This window comes from Pristiophorus japonicus, chromosome 14 (assembly GCF_044704955.1).
Source record: "Pristiophorus japonicus isolate sPriJap1 chromosome 14, sPriJap1.hap1, whole genome shotgun sequence".
Taxonomy (NCBI): domain Eukaryota; kingdom Metazoa; phylum Chordata; class Chondrichthyes; family Pristiophoridae; genus Pristiophorus; species Pristiophorus japonicus.
In genome coordinates, this window is record NC_091990.1 from 14,932,684 (window position 1) to 14,958,729 (window position 26,046).

The window sequence follows — 26,046 nt, forward strand, 5'->3', positions numbered from 1 at the left end:
TTTTTTTTAATTGCACACCAGCTACCACATGGGCTTGACAGAGCTAGGTCTTGGTCCAGTGGCAAGGGTTAACCAAGACGACTGGAGACCTGCTCTGCTGCACAGACCTAGTGCACACACATATCGCTGTGTGGGCTGGCCCGAGCTGCACCTGGGCCCTCGCCTCTTATATAGGACATTAATAAATGATTATCTCACAACCTAAACACAAAAGATTCACGAAAGACTGAAATAGCTGCACATTTCAGCCTGAATAGAATTACATTTTTAATCAACGTTAACAGCTTGAAATACCCTAGAATATTCTGAACATCATGTGAAACAGCACTAATCAATTTAGTAGAACATCATTACACTTTTACTATCGTCTGCCCTAAGCTCTACCAGTGAATAGTCGGAACTAATCAAGATACCATAGTGGAGAGTAGACGGGAATAAAATAACAGCCTGAAATAGCAACCTTTCACATCTTTTAGAGGTGGATTGATCTGCTATGCATTTTCAACATTTTCTGTCTTTACATCTTTAATTAATTTAAGCTGTAGCCTTCCAGATCTAAGTTTTTAAAAAATAAAAGTGTAATAGAAATTCAAGATTCCCTTTAATTATCATTAATACATATAGATGTAGTTAAGACATGACTCGCAAATTCAGCAGTGAATGAGTCCACTGTTCTTCCAGTCTTGGCTGCTGGATTGTCTGCATCGTGAATTCTATAAATGTGATGTCAACAGTAAAGTGCAGGTTTGTTTAATTAGCAAGTGATAGCTCAGCCCCCTGTGGTTCTCTGATAGTTGATTGGTGTGTCAACAAAAAATTCCCTTCAGATCAGATAAAGATGAAATTATTAGCACACATACAATGTTAATGAGATAGAAAATCTCAGTAAACAAGGTTGATTTTCAGATCTGTAGCAGTCAAGATATCAACCATATTAAACCAGGACCATTTCAATAAAATCTTTGACTTGAGGGGGATTTTTATACATTAAAACTGAATTCATTTGAACTCTGGCATATGAGCAGCAACTTATTTAACGCTAACTGATTTTTTTAAATGCGCAGGCAATGGGCATTAAATTATGTTACATAGATAATTTAAAAAATTAATTGCTGAAATGCATGGTCATTTTTTCCAAGGTAAATGTTGAACTTCTTAGATAATCCTTTGAGGACTGAGTATTTCTGCACCAAAATGGAAAATATAATCGGATTGTAGTTTTAGTTTTTTATATGAATATTGTGAATTAACATTTCCCGGGGACATCTTGAATTCTACTTTACAGTCATTTATTATTGGCAATTCACATACTTTTGGCAGAAAGAAAAATACTGTACAGTTACACCACACATGATGCAGACCTGATCGGAGCACATTTGTACAAGATCACAATTTGTCTCTGTTTCCATACTGGTGTAGCAATTTTGATCATGTGCAGGGCAGGTTGGAAGCTACATTCTCCAACCTGACCTATTGCACACCGAATTGGGTGAAATCAAAATTACCTCCATGCTAGTCACTTTTCAATGGAATTGCTTTTGGAAAGCAACAACAATCAAAATTCAAGAGGATGTTGGGGAAGGGAGAAGACTCTTTTAAGCTGCCTGTGATTCTCTTAATTTTTGTACTAAAATAGTCCTTATCTGGTAAACCATCTCACTCATAAAATGCAGGTTCTGCATTTCAAGCATTTAACAGTGATTATTTCTGAGGAAAGGTGCAATTTCTTTTTCTGCTAAAATTAATGCAGATGTGCTATCCGGTCGCTCAGCCAGGAGAATTGCCCTTAACTCTTTGAGTTTTGCTGCTGTGTTTGATCTGTTTTCTCTCAGAAGTTGTTTGATGAGTAGCCATGATCATTCTGGCAAATGAAGTGTGCAACTAACTGGCCATTACAGATCATCACAAACAAGCCAATACCTGCAGAAAGAGCCAAAAATAGTCATTAAAGCACATGATCTTGTCTCTGCTCCAAGATTTAAAAAGTACGATCTTTCTAATTCACAAATAGTTTGATAATACCGTATGTGCTGCATTACGAGTTCAATATTCTTCATGCTCACACCTCATAAAACTAATAACCTTTAAGTTCTCCATCGCATTGAAATGGAAAGAAATAGAAAACTGCTGCAGTGAAAAGAAAATACTGTAAGGAAAATTTACAGCCATTTTATATGATAAAGAGCAAATACTTGGAGATAATCCAGTCAAGGGTTATAGAAGATGGCCATGCAGCTCCCTGATGTCCAGTGGGTGAAGGTGCTGGGGTGTAGTACTAAGCTAGAGGGCCCTAGGTTTCTTTCCCAGTCTATGCTGAGTCTAGGCAACAGTTGGCGAATTCCAATTGGTATCAGTGTCCCTGGGCAAATGAAGGGAAAAATCATCCAGGTTTCCTGTTCTTGATCACTACTCAGGGATTACTGCTGGGAAGCGGACCTGTGTGGATGTCAGATGAGGACACGACAGAAGCAAGCTCAGCTGTGATGCCCTCAGTGACTGAATAGCCTCCGAATACATACTGTGTAGACTCACAAGGGAAACTTGGCTGCTCAGGCAAGGTACAAAAGGATTGCTGCACCCATGGAATTGTACCCTAGCAAGAGGCAACAGGAGAGGCAGAGGAGGGGGTACAAAGATGAACAGTTTTTGTTTTTCTCTTATAGTCTTTAATAGTGTTGCCCAAGAGAAATTTTTGATTAGCCACAGGCATGCCTACAGCAACATCCATTAGCCACATGCACTAATTTTAGTAGAAAATAGCTTACACACAGTTACTACTACTTCTCTTTTTAGGCGGTCCCTCAAATCGAGGATGACTTGCTTCCATGCCAATAGGGATGTGTTCAATGAGTTCACAGGTGTTTCAATGAAGGACCTAATATCCCAGGTCCCGAACTGCTGTTGCACACCAGCCACCACACGGGCTTGGCAAGAGTTAATCAAGACGACTGGAGACCAGCTCTGCTGCATTGACCTCATGCACACTCGTATCGTAGTGCGGGCTGGCCTGTACTGACCCTGGGCCCTCGCCTCTCCTGGGCCCCGATCACATCGCAGTGCAATCTCTCGTCGCTCCTGCGCCCCGACCTCTCCACTCCTGCTGTACCTTCCCACACTCAAATCATCGACCTGGGTTATGGTGACGTCCAAACCAGTCACCCTTTTCACTGCCGTCGCCCTCATGCACCAGCTCGCGTTGTACGCTGAAGTGGTGTGCAACCATGCTGTCTGGGGGCCGCTTGTCGCTCGCCTTTTATGGCCCCGACCTGCCGCTGGTTCTTCGCAGGTCGGGGCTGCCACGCTGTCCAGGGACCACTCGCCTTTTCTGGCCCCGACCAGCCGCTGGTATTTCCTCGCAGGTTAAGACCGCTACACAATACAGTTAAATGTACTTAATGTGTATATGTACTTAGAAAACATCTACCAGCATTCAGTAAGCAAGGAAGTAAAGCACTCATAACAAATGAAAAACACTTGCACATTCTGCTTTTCTTACCGTTTTAACAACAATTGCAAAAAAAAGATTAAAATGTACATGCACATTACTCATTTCTTATTTACTAATTCTAAACGGAATTAGCCACATCTGGATTCCCAATTCGCCACATGTGGCTAGTGGCTAACATATTGTTATGAGTGCTTTACTTCCTTGCTTACTGAATGCTGGTAGATGTTTTCTAAGTACATATACACATTAAGTACATTTAACTGTATTGTGTATTGGCCCTAACCTGCGAGGAAATACCAGCGGCTGGTCGGGGCCATAAAAGGCGAGCGGCCCCTGGACAGTGTGGCGGCCCTGACCTGCGAGGAAACATTTGTCTATAATGCCAATGAGACTATTGCCTCGTTCATTGACAGGTGTCCATTATTATTAAGGCATGCTCAAGTATTGTATAATGTGACCTGGAATTACTATATGTGGTAAGAAAAATATCTGAAAATATAGTTTTAAAAACAAAAAGAGATCATCTATTTTCTCTTGGTTCTCAATATTACATTTTGCATTGGTCCAATCCAGTTCAGGGCTTAGCTTAGGATTTTTTGAACTGATCTATATAAATTAAAAGCCATGTTATTTTTATTGAGTTATGCAAATAATAATTACAGTGGACTAATGTACCATCATTTATTGAGGGGAGCAACTTTTGTTCGAATGCAAACCATGTATTAAAATAAATTTACAGCTCAAAGTTTTTTTGCTGGTGTGCTCAGCAGCCTACTAATGGGCTTAAACAATATACCGCTACCATTTTCTCCCATTAATATTTCTGTTTTCATTATTGTCATTCATCCATAGCTTTTGCCTTTTTTTAAGTCCCCCTTGTAATGAATTCATCATTGTTGCTAAAGCTCAGAAGCACATATTATCAATAATCAGTGAAAGCTAATTCCTAGTTAAAGGGAGAGGTAAGGATGTTGTGCATAAGAACATAAGAACATAAAAATTAGGGACAGGAGTAGGCCATCCAGCCCCTCGAGCCTGCTCTGCCATTCAACAAGATCATGGCTGATCTGGCCATAGACTCAGCTCCACTTACCCGCCCGCTCCTCATAACCCTTAATTCCCTTATTGGTTAAAAATCTATCTATCTGTGATTTGAATACATTTGAATACATTCAATGAGCTAGCCTCAACTGCTTCCTTGGGCAGAGAATTCCACAGATTCACAACCCTCTGGGAGAAGAAATTCCTTCTCAACTCGGTTTTAAATTGGCTCCCCTGTATTTTGAGGCTGTGCCCCCTAGTTCTAGTCTCCCCGACCAATGGAAACAACCTCTCTGCCTCTATCTTGTCTATCCCTTTCATTATTTTAAATGTTTCTATATCACCCCTCATCCTTCTGAACTCCAAGGAGTAAAGACCCAGTCTACTCAATCTATCATCATAAGGTAACCCCCTCATCTCCGGAATCAGCCGAGTGAATCGTCTCTGTACCCCATCCAAAGCTAGTATATCCTTCCTCAAGTAACGTGACCAAAACTGCATGCAGTACTCCAGGTGCGGCCTCACCAATACCCTGTACAGTTGCAGCAGGACCTTCCTGCTTTTGTATTCCATCCCTCTCGCAATTAAGGCCAACATTCCATTCGCCTTCCTGATTACCTGCTGCACCTGCAAACTAACTTTTTGGGATTCATGCACAAGGACCCCCAGGTCCCTCTGCACCGCAGCGTGTTGTAATATAATAAATAAGATTAGAATTATTTTATAGAATTTGCAGTTTCATGTTCACATCAGTAAAGGAGGCAGATACTGGATCGTGGCTACTCAGCAGAGTCTAACAAAAGCATCTTGAGCTCTGCAATGTTTTTAAACCCTTAAACAATATAACACTACCATTTGTGGATGATAATGATGGATAGCTGTCATGATCTCTGACCTCCGCCTCTGCCAATCTGTAACAGGGTAATAGCAGGGCTGATATAACAGCCTGAGCTGGTTCTCTTTAAAAATAATGAACGCTGGACCTTCCCTAATGATTTAACTGAGATTGGGGACATGTCATGAAAAGCAGTGCTTTGTCACTCCATCTTCGAGCAGTTTAATGAGCCAGCCACTCTTCCCCCATCAACGTTTAGATTGGCATTACTTTTACATTTCAGTTATTACTTGGCGGAGACTGACTGAAAACAGTCCAATATCACGGATATCCAGGCAAACCCGGAATCATTCACATGCCACAGAATATAAGCAGAATGCCTGAGTCTTTAAAGCTTAAATGCTCTGCTCCTTAAGTGGCTCGGTGTCAAATTTTGTTTGATAACATTCCTGTGAAATGCCTTGGGACCTTTTACTATGTTAAAGGCGCTATATAAATGCAAGTTGTTGTTGCTCCTTTCATATTCTGTACTTAAAAAAACAAATGATTTGGGCTAACTACAAAAAGTATCAGATCAGTTGGATAAATTTTCATTTTATCTCTCTAGAGCTGTAAAGGAAATGCAATGCTTATTGGGCCAGAAAAGGCTGTTTTAACTTCTCAGATATTAGGAGTCTGGCTAAAGAATCCACCACATATTTATAAAATTCTTAAGGAAAGCTGCTCAGACTTACCCAAAGCCAGCCACCACTGCCACGCTAAAGGAAACTCAGCCATCACTGTAAATGAAATTAAATCTGTGATTTATTGAAAAGGTGGGACTTTCCGATGTGTAAGATAGTTTCAAGAAGACATCAGATCTTAATATAATGTTTAAAATCAGCAAAATTACCAATGCAGGCTGATCTAGAATTGTTATTCTATTGAGGCTTAAGTACTGGTTCCAACAATGTTGAGCTTTTATGGTGAGCAGTGAGTATAAATCAGTTGGAAGAAACAAAATCAGGAATCTCCATTAAGTCCCATGGTAATTCTGAATGCAGAGTCTGTGGTGGAACAGCAATGTGTAACATAGAAACACAGAAAATAGGTGCAGGAGTAGACCATTCGGCCCTTCAAGCCTGCACCGCCATTCAATAAGATCATGGCTGATCATTCCTTCAATACCCCTTTCCTGCTTTCTCTCCATACCCCTTGATCCCCTTAAACGTAACGGCCATATCTAACTCCCTCTTGAATATATCCAGTGAACTGGCATCAACAACTCTCTGCAGCAGGGAATTCCACAGATTAACAACTCTCTGAGTGAAGAAGTTTTTCCTCATCTCAGTCCTAAATGGCTTACCCCTTATCCTAAGACTATGTCCCCTGGTTCTGGACTTCCCCATCATCGGGAACATTCTTCCCGCATCTAACCTGTCCAGTCCCGTCAGAATCTTATATGTTTCTATGAGATCCCCTCTCATCCTTCTAAACCCCAGTGAATAAAGGCTCAGTTGATCCAGTCTCTCCTCATATGACAGCCCAGCCATCTCTGGAATCAGTCTGGTGAACCTTCGCTGCACTCCCTCAATAGCAAGAACGTCCTTCCTCAGACTAGGAGACCAAAACTGAACACATTATTCCAGGTGAGGTCTCACTAAGGCCCTGTACAACTGCATTAAGACCTCCCTGCTTCTATATTCAAATCCCCTAGCTATGGAGGCCAACATACCATTTGCCTTCTTTATCGCCTGCTGTACCTGCGTGCCCACTTTCAGTGACTGATGAACCATGACACCCAGGTCTCGTTGCACCTCCCCTTTTCCTAATCTGCCACCATTCAGATAATATTCTGCCTTCGTGTTTTTGCCCCCAAAATGGATAACCTCACATTTATCCACATTATACTGCATCTGCCATGCATTTGCCCACTTACCTAACCTGTCCAAGTCACCCTGCAGCCTCTTAGTGTCCTCCTCACAGCTCACACCGCCACCCAGTTTAGTGTCATCTGCAAATTTGGAGATATTACACTCTATTCCTTCATCCAAATCGTTAATGTATATTGTAAATAGCTGGAGTCCCAGCACTGACCCCTGCGGCACTCCACTAGTCACTGCCTGCCATTCTGAAAAGGACCCATTTATCCTGACTCTCTGCTTCCTGTCTGCCAACCAGTTCCCCATCCACGTCAGTATATTACCCCCAATACCATTTTGCACAACAATCTCTTGTGCGGGACCTTGTCAAAAGCCTTTTGAAAGTCCAAATACACCACATCCACTGGTTCTCCCTTGTCCACTCTGCTAGTTACATCCTCAAAAAATTCCAGAAGATTCGTCAAGCATGATTTCACTTTCATAAATCCATGCTGACTTGGTCCGATCCTGTCACTGCTTTCCAAATGCGCTGCTATTTCATCCTTCATGATTGATTCCAACATTTTCCCCACTACTGATGTCAAGCTAACCGGTCTATAATTACCTGTTTTCTCTCTCCCTCCTTTTTTAAAAAGTGGTGTTACATTAGCTAACCTCCAGTCCATGGGAACTGATGCAGAATCGATAGACTGTTGGAAAATGATCACCAATGTATCCACTATTTCTAGGGCCACTTCCTTGAGCACTCTGGGATGCAGACGATCAGGCCCCAGGGATTTATCGGCCTTCAATCCCATCAATTTCCCCAACACAATTTCCCGCCTAATAAGGATATCCTTCAGTTCCTCCTTCTCACTAGACCCACTGTCCCATAGTACCTTCGGAAGGTTATTTGTATCTTCCTTCGTGAAGACAGAACCGAAGTATTGGTTCAATTGGTCTGCCATTTCTTTGTTCCCCATTATAAATTCACCTGAATCCGACTGCAAGGGACCTACGTTTGTCTTTACTAATCTTTTTCTCTTCACATATTTATGGAAGCTTTTGCAGTCATTTTTATATTCCCTGCAAGCTTCCTCTCGTACTCTATTTTCCCCCTCTTAATTAAACCCTTAGTCCTCCTCTGTTGAATTCTAAATTTCTCCCAGTCCTCAGGTTTGTTGCTTTTTCTAGCCAATTTATATGCCTCTTCCTTGGCTTTAACACTATCCTTAATTTCCTTTCTTAGCCATGGTTGAGCCACCTTCCCGGTTTTATTTTTACTCCAGACAGGGATGTACAATTGCTGAAGCTCATCCATGTGATCTTTAAATGTTTGCCATTGCTTATCCACCGTCAACTCTTTTATGATCCTTTGCCAGTCTATTCTAGCCAATTCACGCCTCATGCCATCGTAGTTAGTTTTCCTTAAGTTCAGGAGCCTAGTTTCCAATTAACTTTGTCACTCTCCATCTTAATAAGGAATTCTACCATATTATGGTCACTTTTCCCCAAGGGGCCTCGCACAACAAGATTGCTAATTAGTCCTTTCTCATTACACATCACCCAGTCTAGGATGGCCAGTTCCCGGGTTGGTTCCTCGACATATTGGTCCAGAAAACCATCCCTAATACACTCCAGGAAATCCTCCTCCACCACATTGCTACCAGTTAGGTTAGCCCAATCAATATGTAGATTAAAGTCGCCCATGATTACTGCTGTACCTTTATTGCACACATCCCTTATTTCTTGTTTGATGCTGTCCCAAACCTCACTACTACTGTTTGGTGGTCTGTACACAACTCCCACTAGCGTTTTCTGCCCTTTGGAATTCTGCAGCTCCACCCATACCGATTCCACATCATCTAGGCTAATGTCCTTCCTTACAGTTACATTGATTTCATCTTTAATCTGTAGCACCACAGAGTACTGTAGCGGACAATCAAAGCTCGATTTAAAAATTCTCATCCTTGTTTTCAAATCCCTCCATGGCCTCGCCCCTCCCTATCTCTGTAATCTCTTCCATCTCGACAACCCTTGGAGATCTCTCCTCTCCTCCAATTCTGGCCCCTTGCCCATCTCCGATTTTCATCGCTCCACCATTCAGCTCTGGGAATTCTCCCCTAAACCTCTCCGCCTCTCTGCTGCTCTCTCTCCTTTTAGAACTCTCCTTAAAACCTACCTCTGACCAAGCTCTCGGTCACCAGTCCAATATCTCCTTTTGTGGCTCGGTGTCAAATTTTGTTTGATAACTCTCCTGTGAAGCGCCTTGGGGCGTTTTACTATGTTAAAGGCGCTATATAAATGCATGTTGTTGCATCCCTTCAAATGACTGATCTCAGACATTCTACTGGTCTTTCACTTATTTTTTAATTCCTGGGATGTGGGCATCGCTAACAAAGACAGCATTTGGTGAGCATCCCTACTTGCCCTGAGAAAATTTGAGACAACTGAGTGGCTTCAGAGGGCGATAGAGAGTCAACTATGTTGGTGCAGGACTCGAGTCACATATAGATCAGACCCGAAACCGGATTTCCTTTCCTAAAAGACATCAGTGACCCAGTTGGGCTTTCACAACAATCCACCAGTCTCAAGTACACTTTTACTGATATTTTTAGAGTGTCTAGAGATTTTCAAACTGCCACAGTGGGATTTAAATTCGTGCTCTCTGTATTATTAGAACAAGCATTACTCGTCCAGTAAACTAAACACTACACTAATCGTACAAGATCCTTGCAACTATCCTTGATGGCCATGCGTGGAGGCCTGCAAGTTGGTTGTGAGCCCTCAGGGATACTGACCAGGGAAGTAGAGAAAAATTAAAAAGTAACATACATTGAGAAAAAACTAAGGGAATGTAAAGCCAAAATAAACTGACACACTCCAATTAGCTGCAGGTTTTATCACAAAGCCTGGTCTATTTCCCCACTGTTATTGAGCACTCACCTGCTGAACTCAGTATGACGTGGATGAGTGTAACTGTGATTGAATAGTCCCACACCCACTTCTTAACTATTGCTGCAAACAGCAGGCCACTGGTAAAATATGTAAGTTCCATGGACAGCAGGTTCACTAGGAGAATCAGAACAGACAAATTGACCTCAAAACTGTAACTATTAAAAGTAGAGCGAAATAAATAAAACAGACTCTTCCATAACCCCATTTTCCGAATAAGAAAACTCATAATGCATTGCATATTTATACATTTGAACTTACATTTTTTTAATACATCGATTTTTTTTTGTCCTCGGAGATGATAAAGCCTCAGCTCAACTGCTGCTGAAAGCCTCATCCATGCCTTTGTTACCTCCAGACTTGACTATTCCAGCACTCTGCTGGCCGGCCTCCCATCTTCCACCCTCCATAAACTTGAGCTCATCCAAAACTCTGCTGCCCATATCATAACTCTCACCAAGTTCCGTTCACCCATCACCCCTGTGTTCGCTGATCTACATTGGTTCCCGGTCCAGCAACACCTCAGTTTTAAAATTCTCATCCATGTTTTCAAATCCCTCCCTGGCCTCGTCCCTCCCTATCTCTGTAACCTCCAGAAAAAAACAAAAGTACTGGAAATTGACAACAATATCAGCATCTGTAAATGGAAAAGATAGGTTACTGTTTTGAGTGTTTTCCAGGTGGCAGTTGGAAATTCGTGTCCAGTTCTGACAAAGGGTCCACATCTGGTGTTAACCTGTCTTTTCTCAACAGATACTGATGATCAGATCCACTGTGTATTTTCAGCACTTTCTGATTTTATTTCTGATTATTTCCAGTTTCTTTTCTTTTTATTTCTACTAAGTTTGTTGAATTGAGTTTAAAATGTTCTAGTTTTGTGATGTTAAACATTTACGCTTAATAATTATGGCACTACTTCTCTACCTGCTGACAGTTAAGTGCGAAGTGAAATGCCCAATTGCTAATCAGCATGAGGCCACAGCAAAACACAGATCTAAATTGAAATTCTCAGAAATGCAATTGCAGTTAGAATTCAACGTTAATCGTAATGCAGTAGGGGGTACTTTTCTCAATGTGAAAGTTGGCATTTTATTGGGGCAGAGCGGAATGGACAGAGACTGTAGCATTAGCTCCTGGAAAGTACTTAGTTGCTATTCTAGGCACAATCAAAGCCTTTTCCATTCCTCAGTACTTACACTGCTGGTTTTAATAAGTATAGTACCCAAAGTACTGAAATCTATGAAACAACTTATCCATCAAAATAAAAGTTTTTCTTACCTAGGTACTTAGAGCTAGACTTTGATGGTTGCGTTTTAAAGTCGAATGGAATTAACCCATCGAATGAATCAAGTCTGCAAAACCAAAAGACGGAAAAAGTTCATTTTGGAACTTACCAAACAGAAAAGTTATAGCCCTTTCCCAGAGCCTGCTGCTCCAAAGAACAAGTTCTGTTTAAAGTTAATCCACCCTGGCAGTACCCTGCCAGAAAGCGAACCGACACTTTGTTACCCGATTGGATGATCCATAACTGTCAGTCAAACAGCCTTTTATCCCTCTATCTCCAATATTTTTATAAATAATAAACAGAAGTGTTCAAAGAAAACTACAAAAAACACAATTTTGAATGCCCTCTGGTCTTCCTCCTGTGTTGCCCACAGCAGTGGCCTGGAGATGAATCTTTCATTCCTAGAGAATCCTGGATGATTGACAAGCAACCTTATCAGGATACAAAGTAGCAGGAGAACATTTTCTCCTGTCCTTTTTATCCTGTGAAACATGCACATTAAAATAATTGTGCAAAATGAATGAATCAGGAATGAAATCAAGAGTTGCTACCTTATTGTGATAGTAAGTCGCGTATCTGCACCCCTGACATTTATATCTTGCTCTTCCCCTCCCCTTTGTCAGGTATATAAAGGAGCTCTAATGCTGACTGCTAAACTCATTTAATGTATGAATAGGTTGTGTGATTAACATTTTCTCCTAAACTCTTGTGTATATCTGAAGAGTGATTTTGCGACTTTGCATTTCCAATGGAGAGCCTTGCCCATCTAGAAATACAGGGGTCAAGTTTTGGCCTGAGTTGCTCCTATTTTTTTGGAGCAACTGGTTTAGAATGGAGTATCTTAGAAATTGCAATTCTCGGCATTTAGTTTACTCCAGTTCTAGTCGGTTAGAATAGTTTCATTTTGGAACAGATTTTTTTTTTCAAAAGGGGGCGTGTCCGGCCACTTACACCTTTTTTGAAAGTTTAGGCAGTGAAAACTTACTCCAAACTAACTTAGAATGGAGTAAGTGTAGATTTTTGTATGCTCAGAAAAACCTTGCCTACACTAAGAAATCAGGCGTAGGTTACAAATCAGGCATAGGGAAGAGAGATGGGGGTGGGGGGAAGGAAAAGGAAGTTTACAAACATGAAACACATAACTTTTACAAATAAAGAGTCATCAATAATAAATGATAAATAAATCAATAAATCAACCAATAAATCAACCCCAAAAAATTTGAAAATTAAAAATTTTAAAAATTTAAAAATCAATAAATAAAAAATTACATTTCTACTCACTGACTGCAGCACTGGGAGCCCTCCAACAGTGTGCTGGGACGGGCCCCCCCAGTGTCTCTCTCTCTGTCTCTGTCAGAGTGTCTCTCTATCTCTCTGTCTATCAGTGTGTGTCTCTCTCTCTGTCTGTCAGTGTCAGTATCTCTCTCTCTGTCTGTCATTGTCTATGTGTTTCTGACAGCGAGGGGAGGGGGGGAGGAGGAGGGAGGGAGGAAGGAAGGGAGAGGGAGGAGGGAGTGAGGGAGGGAGGGGAGGAGAGGGTGGAGGGAGAGAGGGAGGGGGAGAGGGAGGGGGGGAGGGATAGAGAGGGAGAGAGAGGGACGAAGGGAGGGAGAGGGAGGAGGGAGGGGAGGAGAGGGGGGAGGGGGAGAGAGAGGGGGAGAGGGGGAGAGGGGGAGGGAGGGGGAGAGGGGATGGAGGGGGAGAGGGGGAAGGGGAGAGGGGGGAGGGGGGAGGGATAGAGAGGGAGAGGGAGGGAGGGAGGGGGGAGAGGGGAGAGGGAGGGGGAGAGGGAGGGGGGAGAGAGGGAGGGGGGGAGAGGGAGGGGAGAGAGGGAATGGAGGGGGAGAAGGGGGAGAGGAGAGGAGGGGGGAAGGGAAGAGGAGAGAGGAGGAGGGGAGAGGAGAGGGAGGAGGCTGAACGGGCCCGGCTGACGTGAGGAAGCCGGGCCGAAGACTTCAGGCGGGGCCCGCCGAAGGAAGAGGGAGCGGACCGGACTTGAAGGGGGGGGTGGCCAGGGGAGCCGGAGCGGAGCGGGAGCTGGCGGTGGGGGGGGTGGGGGGGGGCGGGGAGCGGGCAGCAGAGCGGGAGCTGGGGTGGAGGGGGTGTGAGAGAGCCAGAGGGAGCGTGAACTGAACAGGGGAGGAAGCTGGAGCCCACAGCCAGAGCAGGAGCTGAAGAGGAGGGAGGTGCAACCTGATTGTCGCGCCCCAGTGAGTCCATTCGGCCAGGGCTAGGGGCGGCGTATTTCGGGCCCCTTCCACACAGTTTCAGGCGCCTGGAGCTACTGCATATGCGCGCCCACTGTAGCGTGCATGTGCAGAGGTCCCGACACTGTTTTCAGCGCAGGGACCTGGCTCCGCCCCCCACAGCTCGTGTTGCGCCGCGCCGAGGGCCTGGATCGACCTGAGGGAGTGGAGAATACCGAGGTAAGTTTTCGGCGTGGTTTTGAGTGCGGAAATCAGGCGTGGCTCGCGGGGCTGCGCCATTCTCGGCGCAGCCTGAAACTTGACCCCATAGAAACATAGAAAATAGGTGCAGGAGTAGGCCATTTGGCCCTTCGAGCCTGCACCACCATTCAATAAGAGCATATATCAGCAATTCCAGTACTCGATCTTCTGAGCATTGTACAGCTCCCCGCCCAAAATTTGAAATATTAGCCCTATAATTCACGCAAAACACTGCGGATGCTGGAAATTTGAAATAAAAGCAGAAAATGCTGGAAATACTCATCAGGTGAGACAGCATGCGTGGAGAGAGAAACAGAGTTAACATTTCAGATCGATGGCCCTTGTTCAGAACTGCTGAAAGGTCAGCCACCAGAAACATTAACTCTGCTTCTCCCTCCACAGATACTGACTGACCTGCTGAGTATTTCCAGCATTTTCTGCTTTTAGTCCCATAATTTAAGTGGGATGAGAGTTCCCCTGAATCAGCAACATTGTGAAAACATGGCGGGAGAGATTCCATTGCTTGATTTATACTGGAACTCCATCTGTTAGGCTTCTACATGTTCTTTTCGGATCCTTTTCCAATAGGATTAGTGACCAGAGGAAATCCCCCGGACGTCTTACCTGAATGCACCAAAGCAGACGCTTCCGATCATGTAGTAGAGGGTGTAGAATACCAGCAAACATTGCAGCAAATTTAAGAGGACAGTCTGAAAAAAATGCAAATGCAGGAGGATTGAGTTTTATTTGAATTGTCTGACATTCAGTTGTGTGACCCAGCATTAACCTCGCCCACCTGTGGGAGAACTGCTCGATTTTGCTGTCCATTGAAATCAACGGAACGTAATATTGGGCAGAGTGTAAACCCAGCAATCCTGTGGGGGCTATCCACAATATCAATGCACATTACAGTCTAGGTACTGTAGCACAACCGTGGAGGAGATGGGCTAGCAACGCCTGCGATTCCTCCCATCTGCTGAACTCCCAATTTCAGCAGAGCCATCAAGGGAGGTACCAAGAGAAGGTTAGGAGTTTCTGCCTGGAAAGAAATAACAGTCTCCATGAATCGTGCTCTAACATTTCCCTGTGGCATTGATGGATCTTGGGGAGAAAATCAGTCATCTGCACATTGGAGGAGAAGGAGAACTGCGCAGGTTCAACTGCTTTGTAGGGACTGTTGGGATATCTGCTGATACCTTCACCAGCGAACATCTTCCCGCCCCCAGCCCCCTCCCACAGCGGATCAAGAGGGAGAGATACCCAGGGATGGGGGGGACACGTCTTAAAGCATAAAAAAATCTCAACTTCAACAAAAAAAACCACAAATGTTTCCATGACAACAAAGGAAATTCAACAAGGTGCTAAGTGACAAGCATTGGAGCCTGGAAATAATGTATTTCTGTTGGATTCCAAATGTTAAATCCAGCAAATATTCAGGGGGCATATGGGAAGCAACTTGTGCCTCTGAGTTAGAAGGTTCCAGGATCAAACCTTTCTCCAAAATCTGAGCTCATAATCCTAGGCTGATATGTCACTGCTGAATTATTGGATGTGCTGAATTATTGGATGAGATGTTCAATTGAGGTTCCGTCCACCTGATGTTAAATATTCCACAACTGTTTTTAAAGATGAGCAGGGTATTCTAACCTGGCCAACATCCGTCTCTCAATGGACAAGCCAACTGATCATTCATTCTGCCGCTTTTTGTGAGATCTTCCTATGTGCAAAGTCACTGTTGCATTTGCTTAGATAGCTTTTTTTAAGAAATTAATTTGTGGGGAGTGCTTTAAGACACAATATAGGTCCAGAGAAGTACAAGTCGTTGCTCTGTCTAAAGCGTTCCCCTTTAATGGAACAATGGCGCTGTGTCAGTACACTGAAATCGCCACACAATGTCAATGAGAGAACAGCGTAAGTTCATACAGTCTACACCTGCGACATATACATGTTTTTAAAAACTCTTCATTTTTAGGGGTGTCTGTTCTGTTAAGAAAGTGAAGGAATCAACGTTAATTTTATAGTTTTACGTCCTGCTCTCACCATTACAAATACTGCTCTTAATTTTCAATGCACCTGAATAAACGCAGTATATATAAGACACCTGAACTTTCCTATTATAAACAGAACACAACATTGTAAAAAATAATTTTTGGTAGTACTCCTTAAATTTATATGCTTCTGACAAATATATAGAGACATGAGGGAGAGGAAAGATAGGAAATATTTACTAAAAATACATTATTTTGCAATCATCTGTTTCCCAGAAATGTATTATTTATATAGCTAAAACTGGTGTATTGCAGTGTTAGCTCCTTTCCTTTTATTCTGCCGTTATGATCTGTGATTTGCAATTGTCAGAGAACAGTGGATGTATGTTATATATGTTACGATACATTGAAATGGGAGAACATTGTAAGTTATAATTGAATATATTTATTCTACTAGCTTAATTGGTAGTTTCTCCACCTGGAAAAGTGATCAGATGCTCTTATATTGGGAAAGAAAGAGAAAGGGAGAGAGAGAGAAAGAATAAATCTACCTGTTTTTAGTGATGTTGGTTGAAGGATAAATATTGGCCACGACATCAGAGGAGAACTTCCCTCTTTTCTTCGAATAGTGCCATGGGATCTTTTATGGTTTGACGTCCCATCTTAAAGACGGCACCTCCAACAGCGCAGCACTCCCTCAGCACTGCAGTGAAGTGTCATCCTAGATTTTGTGCTCAAGTCACTACAATTAGATTGGGCTCCCAAGGTGAAAAATCAGCCAGGATGGTACAGTAAAGTGTCAGAGTGCAGTAGTAATTAGGGACTCGATAATCAAGGGGACAGACAGGCAGTTCTGCTACAGCCAACATGTGTCCCGTATGGTACATTCCCTCCCTGGTGCCAGGATAAGGGACATCACGGAGAGGGTGAAGAACATTCTGCGGGGGAGGGGGGAGGGGAAGAGCCAGATGTCGTGGTCACTGTCAGAACCATATGACATAGGGCGAAGAAGATTAAGATCCTGCAGTCAGAGTTTAAGGATCTAGGGAGCAAGTTAAAAAGCAGGACCTCAAAAGGTAGTAATCTCTGGATTATTCCCAGTGCCACGTGCTAGTGAGAGTAGAAATAGGAGGATATGGCAGATTAATGTGTGGCTAGAGACATGGTGTAGGAGGAAAGGCTTCAGATTCCTGGGACATTAGGTCCAATTCTGTGGCAGGAGGACCTGTTCAAAATGAACGGGGTGTACCTGGGAACTATACCCTTGCGTGCAGATTAACTAGTGCTGTGCAAGAGCATTTAAATGAATTCAGCAAGGGGTTGGGCACCAAGATGTAGCATTAAAAAGTAGAAACAAGGTACACAGAGGACTGGGAGAGATAGTTAAAATTAGAAATAATACAGAATGAAGTGGGATCATAGCAAATACAAATAGGTCCAAATTGGGACTGTGTAAATGCACGAAGTGTGGGTAATAAGGTTGGTGAGCTATAGCCGCAAATAGCCGTGTGGGAATATGATGTAGTGGCAATAATGGAACCTGGCTCAACAAAGGGGAGGATTGGATGCTTAATATACCTGGGTACAAGGTATTCAGGAAAGATAGGGAAGGTAAAAGAGAAGGGGTAGCAGTTTTGATTAAGGAAAATATTACAGTGCTAGAAAGAGAGAATATCCTTGAGGGGTCAAAAACAGATTCAGGCACTGCCTGATAGGGTATTATATACAGATTCAATAGTAGCTTTTATAAAGGGAATTGGATAAATACTTGAAGGAGAAAAACTTGCAGGGATATGGGGAAAGAGCGGGGGAGTGGGACTAATTGATGTGCCAAATGTTCTCCTTCTGTGCTGTATTATTCTATGATTCTATGGGGGTGTCTCTGCGCCTCCCTTTAGTGTCACGGAGGAGGGGGGGCGACGCTAACGAGGCGCAAATGGCTCAGCAACCGGGTGCGGCATTGACACTGACTCCCGCCATATTCGGTGGGAGTTTTCCAGCGGCACTGCCGGAGATCCTGATGTCATCGCCGTGCGCATCGCCCCATTAGCGCCTGAATCCAAAATTGCCTTCCGCCCCTGCAGTAGCGCTGGGCAAACACACTGACAGCTGCAGGAGGCATGCATCAGGCGGCCGGCCACTTCGGGGGCAATGCTTAAGGGTGAGGCGGCCGAGGTAAGTAAAATCACCCTTTTTCTTCCAGCTTTTGTCATGGGTGGCAGCCCGTGATTGATCAGCCCGGCACTCTGCTTAAGTGCTGAGCTGATCGCACAGGATCACAGCTGCCATCGTGGTCCAGGTAATTTGTTTATATTTTGCAGCGCCTGCAGCGATAGCGCTCCATCCACTTCCTTCTTGGAGCCCAAACAGCTAATTTTTTTACAGTATAAAATCGTTAGCAACTGTCACTAACTTTGCAAACTTTTAAAAGTTAGCACCCCAAATGGGGCGATAGTGAATTTCTCCCCCTATGATTGCAGCTCAAGATCGCTGTGCAGTGACCCCTGTTGGAAAGTACCTGATATGGATATTAGGTTCAACTCTGATGCCAACTCTGCTGATATTCACTATGCGCACTAACTCAAGAAGAATGATGCTTGGGTGAGTTAGCAGGCAGCTGCTGCTGTCTACGGAGCTTATCCCAGCATGAGCTACAGCCTTCAGGAAAGCAGGGAAGAAAACTGGATAAATAAAAACATGGTATGTCACATATGTGAATATACCAGCTAATGGTTATTTGTGCACAATACTTTAGCAACCAACCAATGTACTGAAAGGATCAGCCAAAATTATTTCCACCGCGTAAAAATTCAGACTTTAACATTTTAAAACCATCATTTTATTTTGGTCTTGTCTCTTAAAAAAAATATAATGAGCATTTTCTATTGCATACTTGAAATATTTGTTTTTCAGAATCATAAAATAAGCCAACTGCAATATCTTCTCTGCAGTGAAATTAAAAATGATAGAACCTTGTCTGGTTTCTAATAACCTGACATATCTTGGACTGTTTTCAAAGATCATTTTACTCTTATTAACAATCTCCATAGAAGACATGAATTACACAGATGATGGTGCATTACTGAATTAATTGTTTTGCTTTGAAAATTTTATAAATTCTTCAATCTTCCCTAATAAAGGCTGTCTCCAATAAAATGTCCCATATCTATCCCACATATGTGGGAATTAGAAGGGTGTTTATGCTCAATGGGATTGATCTCGACAGTCACTTCTGCATCTACTTTCCTCTTTATTTTGAAATTGGTGTCATGGTAACCTACCGTGTTGGACGGTGTCAATGTGTCTCTTGTGGAGGGGGAGGGGGAAATCACAGAAGAGATCGCCCATTTAGAACTGAGATGAGGAGGAATTTCTTCTTTCAGAGGGTTGTAAATCTGTGAAATTCTCTGCCCCAGAGAGCTGTAGAAGCTGGGTCAATGAATATATTGAAGGTGGAAATAGACAGGATTTTTGAACGATAAGGGAGTGAAGAGTTATTGGGAGTGGGCGGGGAAGTGGGGCTGAACCCAAGATCAGATCAGCCATGATCTTATTAAATGGCAGAGCAGGCTTGAGGGGCCAAATGCCCTATTCTTGCTCCTGTTTCTTGGGTTCTGATGTTCTTATGCACCTAACAATTACATCAAAAATGACAGCACTAGCTGTAAGGATATAGAGACACTGGAGAAAGTGCAAAATAAATTTACAAGGATGATACCAGACTATGAGGATATACATATCAGGAAAGGACAAACATGCTGGATCTCTTTTCTCTTGAAAACAGAAGACTGAGGGGTGACTTAATAGAGGTCTTTAAAACTATCAAAGGTTTCGATCGAGTGGATACAGAGAGAGTGTTTCCACTTGTGGAGAAGAGAAAAACTAGAGGCCATCAATATAAGATAGTCAGCAAGAAATCCAATCGGGAATTCAGATGAAACTTCTTTACCCAGAGAGTGGTGAGAATGTGGCACTCGCTACCACAAGGAGTAGTTGAAGCGACACGGGGAAGCTCGATGAGCATATGAGTTAGAAGGGAACAGAGAGTTATGCTGATATAGTTCGATGAGGAAGGATGGGAGGAGGCTCAAGTGGAGCAAAAACGCCGTCATGGACTGGTTGGGCCAAATGGCCTGTTTCTGTGCCATATATCCGATGTAATTCTATGATGTTTCAGTGGGTAAATATGCACATACTGTGATATACTGACTAGAAACTCCCAGATTCCAACCCTAGTCTGTGATGAGTTAACAGATCTCACCTGGGGTCTCAACAGGGGTGCGATAATTGGCATCAATGTTCCTGGCTAGGGAAGGGAAACCAGTGAGGGTTCTGTCACTCATGATCTCTGTCCAGTGACCCCCGGCTGCAAAATGCACACATGTACTAATTGACCGAGGAGAAGTTTGAACATAAGAAATAGAAGCCGGATTAGGCCATACGGCCCCTCAAGCCTGCTCCGCCATTCAATAAGATCATGGCTGATCATCCACCTCAACTCCACTTTCCTGCCCGATCTCCATAATCCCTTGATTCCCCAAGTGTACAAAAATCTAGCGATCTCAGCCTTGAATATACTCAAATGACTGAGCATCCACAGCCCTCCGGGGTAGACAATTCTAAAAATTCCCAACCTGTTGATAACAAAAGGTCGAGGCTGTAATATCACAAACTTGGAGATATTACACTCAATTCCCTCATCCAAATCATTAATGTATATTGTAAATAGCTGGGGTCCCAGCACTGAGCCCTGCGGCACCCCACTAGTCACTGTCTGCCATTCTGAAAAGGACCCGTTTATCCCGACTCTCTGGCGCTTTTAACGACCACCGAACGTCTCAAAGCGCTTTACAGTCAATGAATTACTTTTGAAGTGTAGTCACTGTTGAATGTTAGAACAACAATACAAAAAGTGTTCTGGTCTCAGGAAACGAGGTTTGACAGCTACTTCTCTGAGTTCCCAATCTCAGCTGTGCTCCTTTGCTGGAGTGTGTGTGTGTGTGTGTGTGTGTATGCGGAGGGGGGGGGAGAGGTCATCCCTGCACAAAGGAGCAAAAATTAGGGAGTCTCTATCATTCCTTTGTGCCTCCTGGCAAGGATAAAGCAAGAACTTTCATTTGTATAGAGCCTTTTACGATCCCAGAATTCCACCGCCAATTTTAAGGTCACTCTTGTAATACAACAGCAGCCAATTTGCACACAGAAAGGTCCGCCAAACCGCGGTGAAATAAAGGAGCAGATCATCGGTTGTAAGTGTTGGTTGAGGAATTTATTTTGGACACCGAGGTGAACTCCCTGCTCTTCTTCGAAATCGTGCCATGGGATATTTTAGGACCACCTGAATGAGCAGGCGGGGTCTCGCTTAAACATTTCATCCGAAAACAACACGTCCAAGTGTGCAGCACTCCCTCGGTACCAGATTATGTGCTCAAGTTGCTGGAGTGGGGCTTGAACCTACAATGTTGTAACTCAGCGGCGAGGGTGCTACCCACTGAACCACAGCTGACACAATTGATCAAGGACACATTCCAAATAACCAGGGAGCAAGCTGCCATCCTCTCTCAACTGCAGCCGGCAGGCCCAATCAGACAGCATCTTGATGAGAAAATTGGGCAAAAAGATTGATGTCGTCAAAAGAATAACCCATATATCCCATAATTTGGCGTTATGCGTGCAAAGCTAATTTGTGATTCTAGTGCCAACAGTCTGTCAATTAAAAATATACATGCTTCAAAAATGTTAATGTTCACGGGATATCTAAACTGAGGATGGTTTGAGCAGATTGCAGCTGAATGCTCTCGGCCACCCGCACTGACTCCAAAACAAAAAAGAATAATAAAATAATGTTGCCTGTATGGGCACAGTATATTTATGAGCATCTATATATAGCTTCCTATGAAGTTACACTACATTTGCAATTTCTCTTTATTAAACACGCAGCTCCTTTAACATTAGAGTGAAACTAAACTCCCATATACGGTATTATTGCAATCCCAGTTTTGACAAATACTACGGGACAGGATTCCTTGTGTGTCGGTTACAGAGAATTATAGAAACATAGAAAATAGGTGCAGGAGTAGGCCATTCGACCCTTCGAGCCTGCACCACCATTCAATAAGATCATGGCTGATCATTCACCTCAGTACCCCTTTCCTGCTTTCTCTCCATACCCCTTGATCGCTTTAGCTGTAAAGGCCGCATCTAACTCCCTCTTGAATAGATCCAACGAACTGGCATCAACAACTCCCAGCGGTAGAGAATTCCACAGGCTAACAACTCTCTGAGTGAAGAAGTTTCTCCTCATCTCAGTCCTAAATGGCTTACCCCTTATCCTTAGACTGTGTCCCCTGGTTCTGGACTTCCCCAACATCGGGAACATTCTTCCTGCATCTAACCTGTCCCATCCCGTCCCGTCAGAATCTTATATGTTTCTATGAGATCCCATCTCATCCTTCTAAACTCCAGTGAATACAGGCCCAGTCGATCCAGTCTCTCCTCATATGTCCATCCTGCCATTCCAGGAATCAGTCTGGTGAACCTTCGCTGCACTCCTTCAATAGCAAGAACGTCCTTCCTCAGATTAGGAGACCAAAACTGAACACAATATTCCAGGTGAGGCCTCACCAAGGCTCTGTACAACTGCAGTAAGATCTCCCTGCTCCGATACTCAAAACCCCTAGCTATGAAGGCCAACATACCATTTGCCTTCTTCACCGCCTGCTGTACCTGCATGTCAACTTTCAATGACTGATGTACCATGACACCAGGTCTCGTTGCACCTCCCCTTTTCCTAATCTGCCGCCATTCAGATAATATTCTGCCTTTGTGTTTTTGTCCCCAAAGTGGATAACCTCACATTCATCCACATTATACTGCATCTGCCATGCATTTGCCCACTCACCTAACCTGTCCAAGTCACCCTGCAGCCTCTTAGCGTCCTCCACATAGCTCACACCGCCACCCAGCTGAGTGTCATCTGCAAACTTGGAGATATTACACTCTATTCTTTCATCCAAATCATTACTGCATATTGTAAATAGCTGGGGTCCCAGCACGGAGCCCTGCAGCACCCCACTACTCATTGCCTGCCATTCTGAAAAGGACCCGTTTATCCCGACTCTCTGCTTCCTGTCTGCCAACCAGTTCTCTATCCACGTCAGTACATTACCCCCAATAACATGCGCTTTAATTGTCCACACCAATCTCTTGTGTGGGACCTTGTCAAAAGCCTTTTGAAAGTCCAAATACACCACATCCACTGGTTCTCCCTTGTTCACTCTACTAGTTACATCCTCAAAAAATTCCAGAAGATTTGTCAAGCATGATTTCCCTTTCAGAAATGTTGACTTGGACCGATCCTGTCACTGCTTTCCAAATGCGCTGTTATTTCTTCTTTAATAATTGATTCCAACATTTTCCGTGGGGTGGGGGGTCGGTGCGTACCCAATGGGGCGGCAGCACGGGCGTGCGGTGACAATCACCATTGGAAAATAAATGGAGGGCAATTTCATAAATATCTTTGAGGCGCTCACGGCTCTTAAAGGGTCAATTTTGGCCCCAGCGTGTAAGTCGGAGGAAGTCATGCTCAAAATGTATTATGCTTTGTTCAGACCGCAGCATGTCTACTGTGCTCAAGACAGAAAACTGATTGTTGGCATTAGAGCTCTGCTAGGAGACTGGAGAAATGTTTTCTGAATTGTTGTGAATGCGTTAGTGAGCATTTCCTCTGTTCGTTATTTCTACGGAAATCTAAACGAACATTTGCAGTTTCCCTAGAAACACCAAGAGGTAGTAACCCTGCCGTTATACCAGGGAATTCTTACCCCAGATGTTTAAAAATACGACATATATCGATCGACATTAATAATGCAGCAGAATTATGACATTACAAGTGCCCATTCTTACTCAGAATGAGACAAACGCCACAGCTACCTCCGAGACAGTTGTCCAACTACATTTAAAAATAGATTTTGCAAACTTCTACTTTTGTAAATAACTACGCGTCTGTGCTGCGTAATGACGAGAAATATATCCTCTCAGTATTCCCATAACTGACCAAGAGGCAAACACTGGTCTGAAAATTCTGCATTACGTGTCAATGCCATGCGAATATATACATGCAATCTGTGGCAACCGATTTTGGAAACCATGTTATTTCCCCGCCCTTACATACACTTGCAAAATAATCTTGTTTGTATTTTCATTTGATTGCAAGGCTGTTTAAAGGTATGTCTAGCCCGTTACTCAGCCTCTTACACCACGTACTGGGGAGAACAGGGATTAATGTGTTCAGACATTTACTTCCGCTACCAAGCGAGCATCACAGACTGTGCTCCACCATTCATGCTGATCTCCTGAAAATGAAAAAAATAATCCGACCGTCTCCCCACGTCGTACCTTAGTCCCAGCGATTCTGCCCTTAAAGGCCATGTAAATGTCACACAGATTTAGGAGAGTCTGGATCGTGTCAATCCTACCCACGTTTGATTTTTTCCATTTTTCTTCCACATCCGTGTCTCTCTCCTGTGCTCGACCCAAAGAGAGAAACAGCGCCGACCACAGATCAAGTCGATAGCGGGGACCGAATTCCTATAACTGTTTTTCCCTATCGCAAATTATATTTGTTGAAAATCATATTTTAACTTCGATTTTAATTGAGGTTTTTGCACATGACATCACATATGATAATTTAGCTAGTTTAACCTCCGAGTTGGAAGGTTGTGGGAGACAACTTACTGACAGGTAAAGGCCATTTGGTCCATTGAACCCCCCCTGTCCCACACAATTGCGATTCCTTGTGTATCACAACATACACACTCCACCCCACCCCAAACCATGTGATCTCCTGGGAGAGATTAAAAACCCAGGTCAATTTGGGGGGAAAAAAATCTGGGAAATTCCTCTCTGACCCATCTAGGCGATCGAAACTAGTCCAGGAGATCACTCTGGCATTAAATTCCCTGTAGCACCTAACCTCCGCCACAGCCAGGAACAAATCCAGCTTTTGCTTGAAGGAGTTCAGTGAGCCTGCATCCACCACATGAGAGGGCAGCTTGTTCCAGAGGTCTACTATTCTTTGGGAAAAGAACCACCTCCTGACATCTAACCTAGATCTAGTCCCCTGGTCCTGCCTAACCTATTTAGTTGAAATAAACAGTCAGTTGGAAAACTGTCTATTCCTTTCATTATCTTATAAACCTCAATCATATCCCCCCTAAGTCTATGTTGCTCTAAGGTAAGGAGTCCCAACTCTTTGAACCTATCTTGATAAGTAAGATGCTTTAGACTTGAAATTAGTCGAGTGGCCCTCTTCTGCACCCTTTCCAGAGCCTCAATATCACCCACCATGTAAGGAAACCAAATCTGGACACAATATTCCAAGTGCGGCCTGACTAAGGTCTTGTACTCATCTTATACTCAATTGTCCTATGGATACGCCCCAACACCCTATTTGCTCCAGCTATCGCTGCACGGCATTGCTCGTGTACCTTTAAGGATGTGTGCACTAGAATGTCCAAATCTCTTTCTATCCCCACCATCTTTAATGCCTTTCCCTAGAGGATGTATGAATGTTGAGCATTTGCCCCGCCCACATGCACTATTCTAAGTTATACATCATTTTCAAGTCTTGAGCCTAATCCACCAACACATTAAGATCTGCCTGAATCAGACGAGCCTCTTCTACAGTTCTAGCACTCGCACAGATCTTGGTATAGAAACATAGAAACATAGAAAATAGGTGCAGGAGTAGGCCATTCGGCCCTTCGAGCCTGCATCACCATTCAATAAGATCATGGCTGATCATTCACCTCACTACCCCTTTACCGCATTCTCTCCATACCCCTTGATCCCTTTAGCCGAAAGGGCCATACCTAAGTCCCTCTTGAATATATCCAATGAACTGGCATCAACTACTTTCTGCGGTAGGGAATTCCACAGATTAACAGCTCTCTGAGTGAAGAAGTTTCTCCTCATCTCAGTCCGAAATGGCTTACCCCTTATCATTAGATTATGTCCCCTGGTTCTGGACTTTCCCAACATCGGGAACATTCTTCCTGAATCTAACCTGTCCAGTCCCATCAGAATCTTATATGTTTCTATGAGATCTCCTCTCATCCTTCTAAACTCCAGTGAATACAGGCACAGTCGATCCAGTCTCTACTCCTATGTCAGTCCTGCCATCCCGGGAATCAGTCTGGTGAACCT

The 26,046-nt window shown here is 43.5% G+C and overlaps 1 protein-coding gene across 1 annotated transcript; it reads right to left on the bottom strand.

Moving 5' to 3' along the window:
• Positions 1–1,215: 1,215 nt before the first annotated feature.
• On the bottom strand, positions 1,216–24,412 carry LOC139279746 (putative transmembrane protein 244). Its single transcript, XM_070898939.1, has 6 exons — positions 24,238–24,412; positions 14,477–14,562; positions 11,399–11,472; positions 10,112–10,237; positions 6,059–6,103; positions 1,216–1,920 (listed from the first exon to the last, which is right to left on the bottom strand). The coding sequence occupies exons 1-6, from the start codon at positions 24,268–24,270 to the stop codon at positions 1,829–1,831; spliced, it is 456 nt and encodes a 151-aa protein (XP_070755040.1). The 5' UTR covers positions 24,271–24,412; the 3' UTR covers positions 1,216–1,828.
• Positions 24,413–26,046: the final 1,634 nt, after the last annotated feature.

Excerpts from the sequence above, each read along its gene's own strand:
- LOC139279746 (XM_070898939.1), bottom strand. The coding sequence starts at position 24,270 with ATGGCCTTTAAGGGCAGAATCGCTGGGACTAAG. Across the intron at positions 14,563-24,237 it reads GCAGAATCGCTGGGACTAAG|ACTGTCCTCTTAAATTTGCT; the intron begins GTACGACGTGGG and ends CATTTTTTTCAG. Across the intron at positions 1,921-6,058 it reads GCAGTGGTGGCTGGCTTTGG|GTATTGGCTTGTTTGTGATG; the intron begins GTAAGTCTGAGC and ends CTCTTTCTGCAG.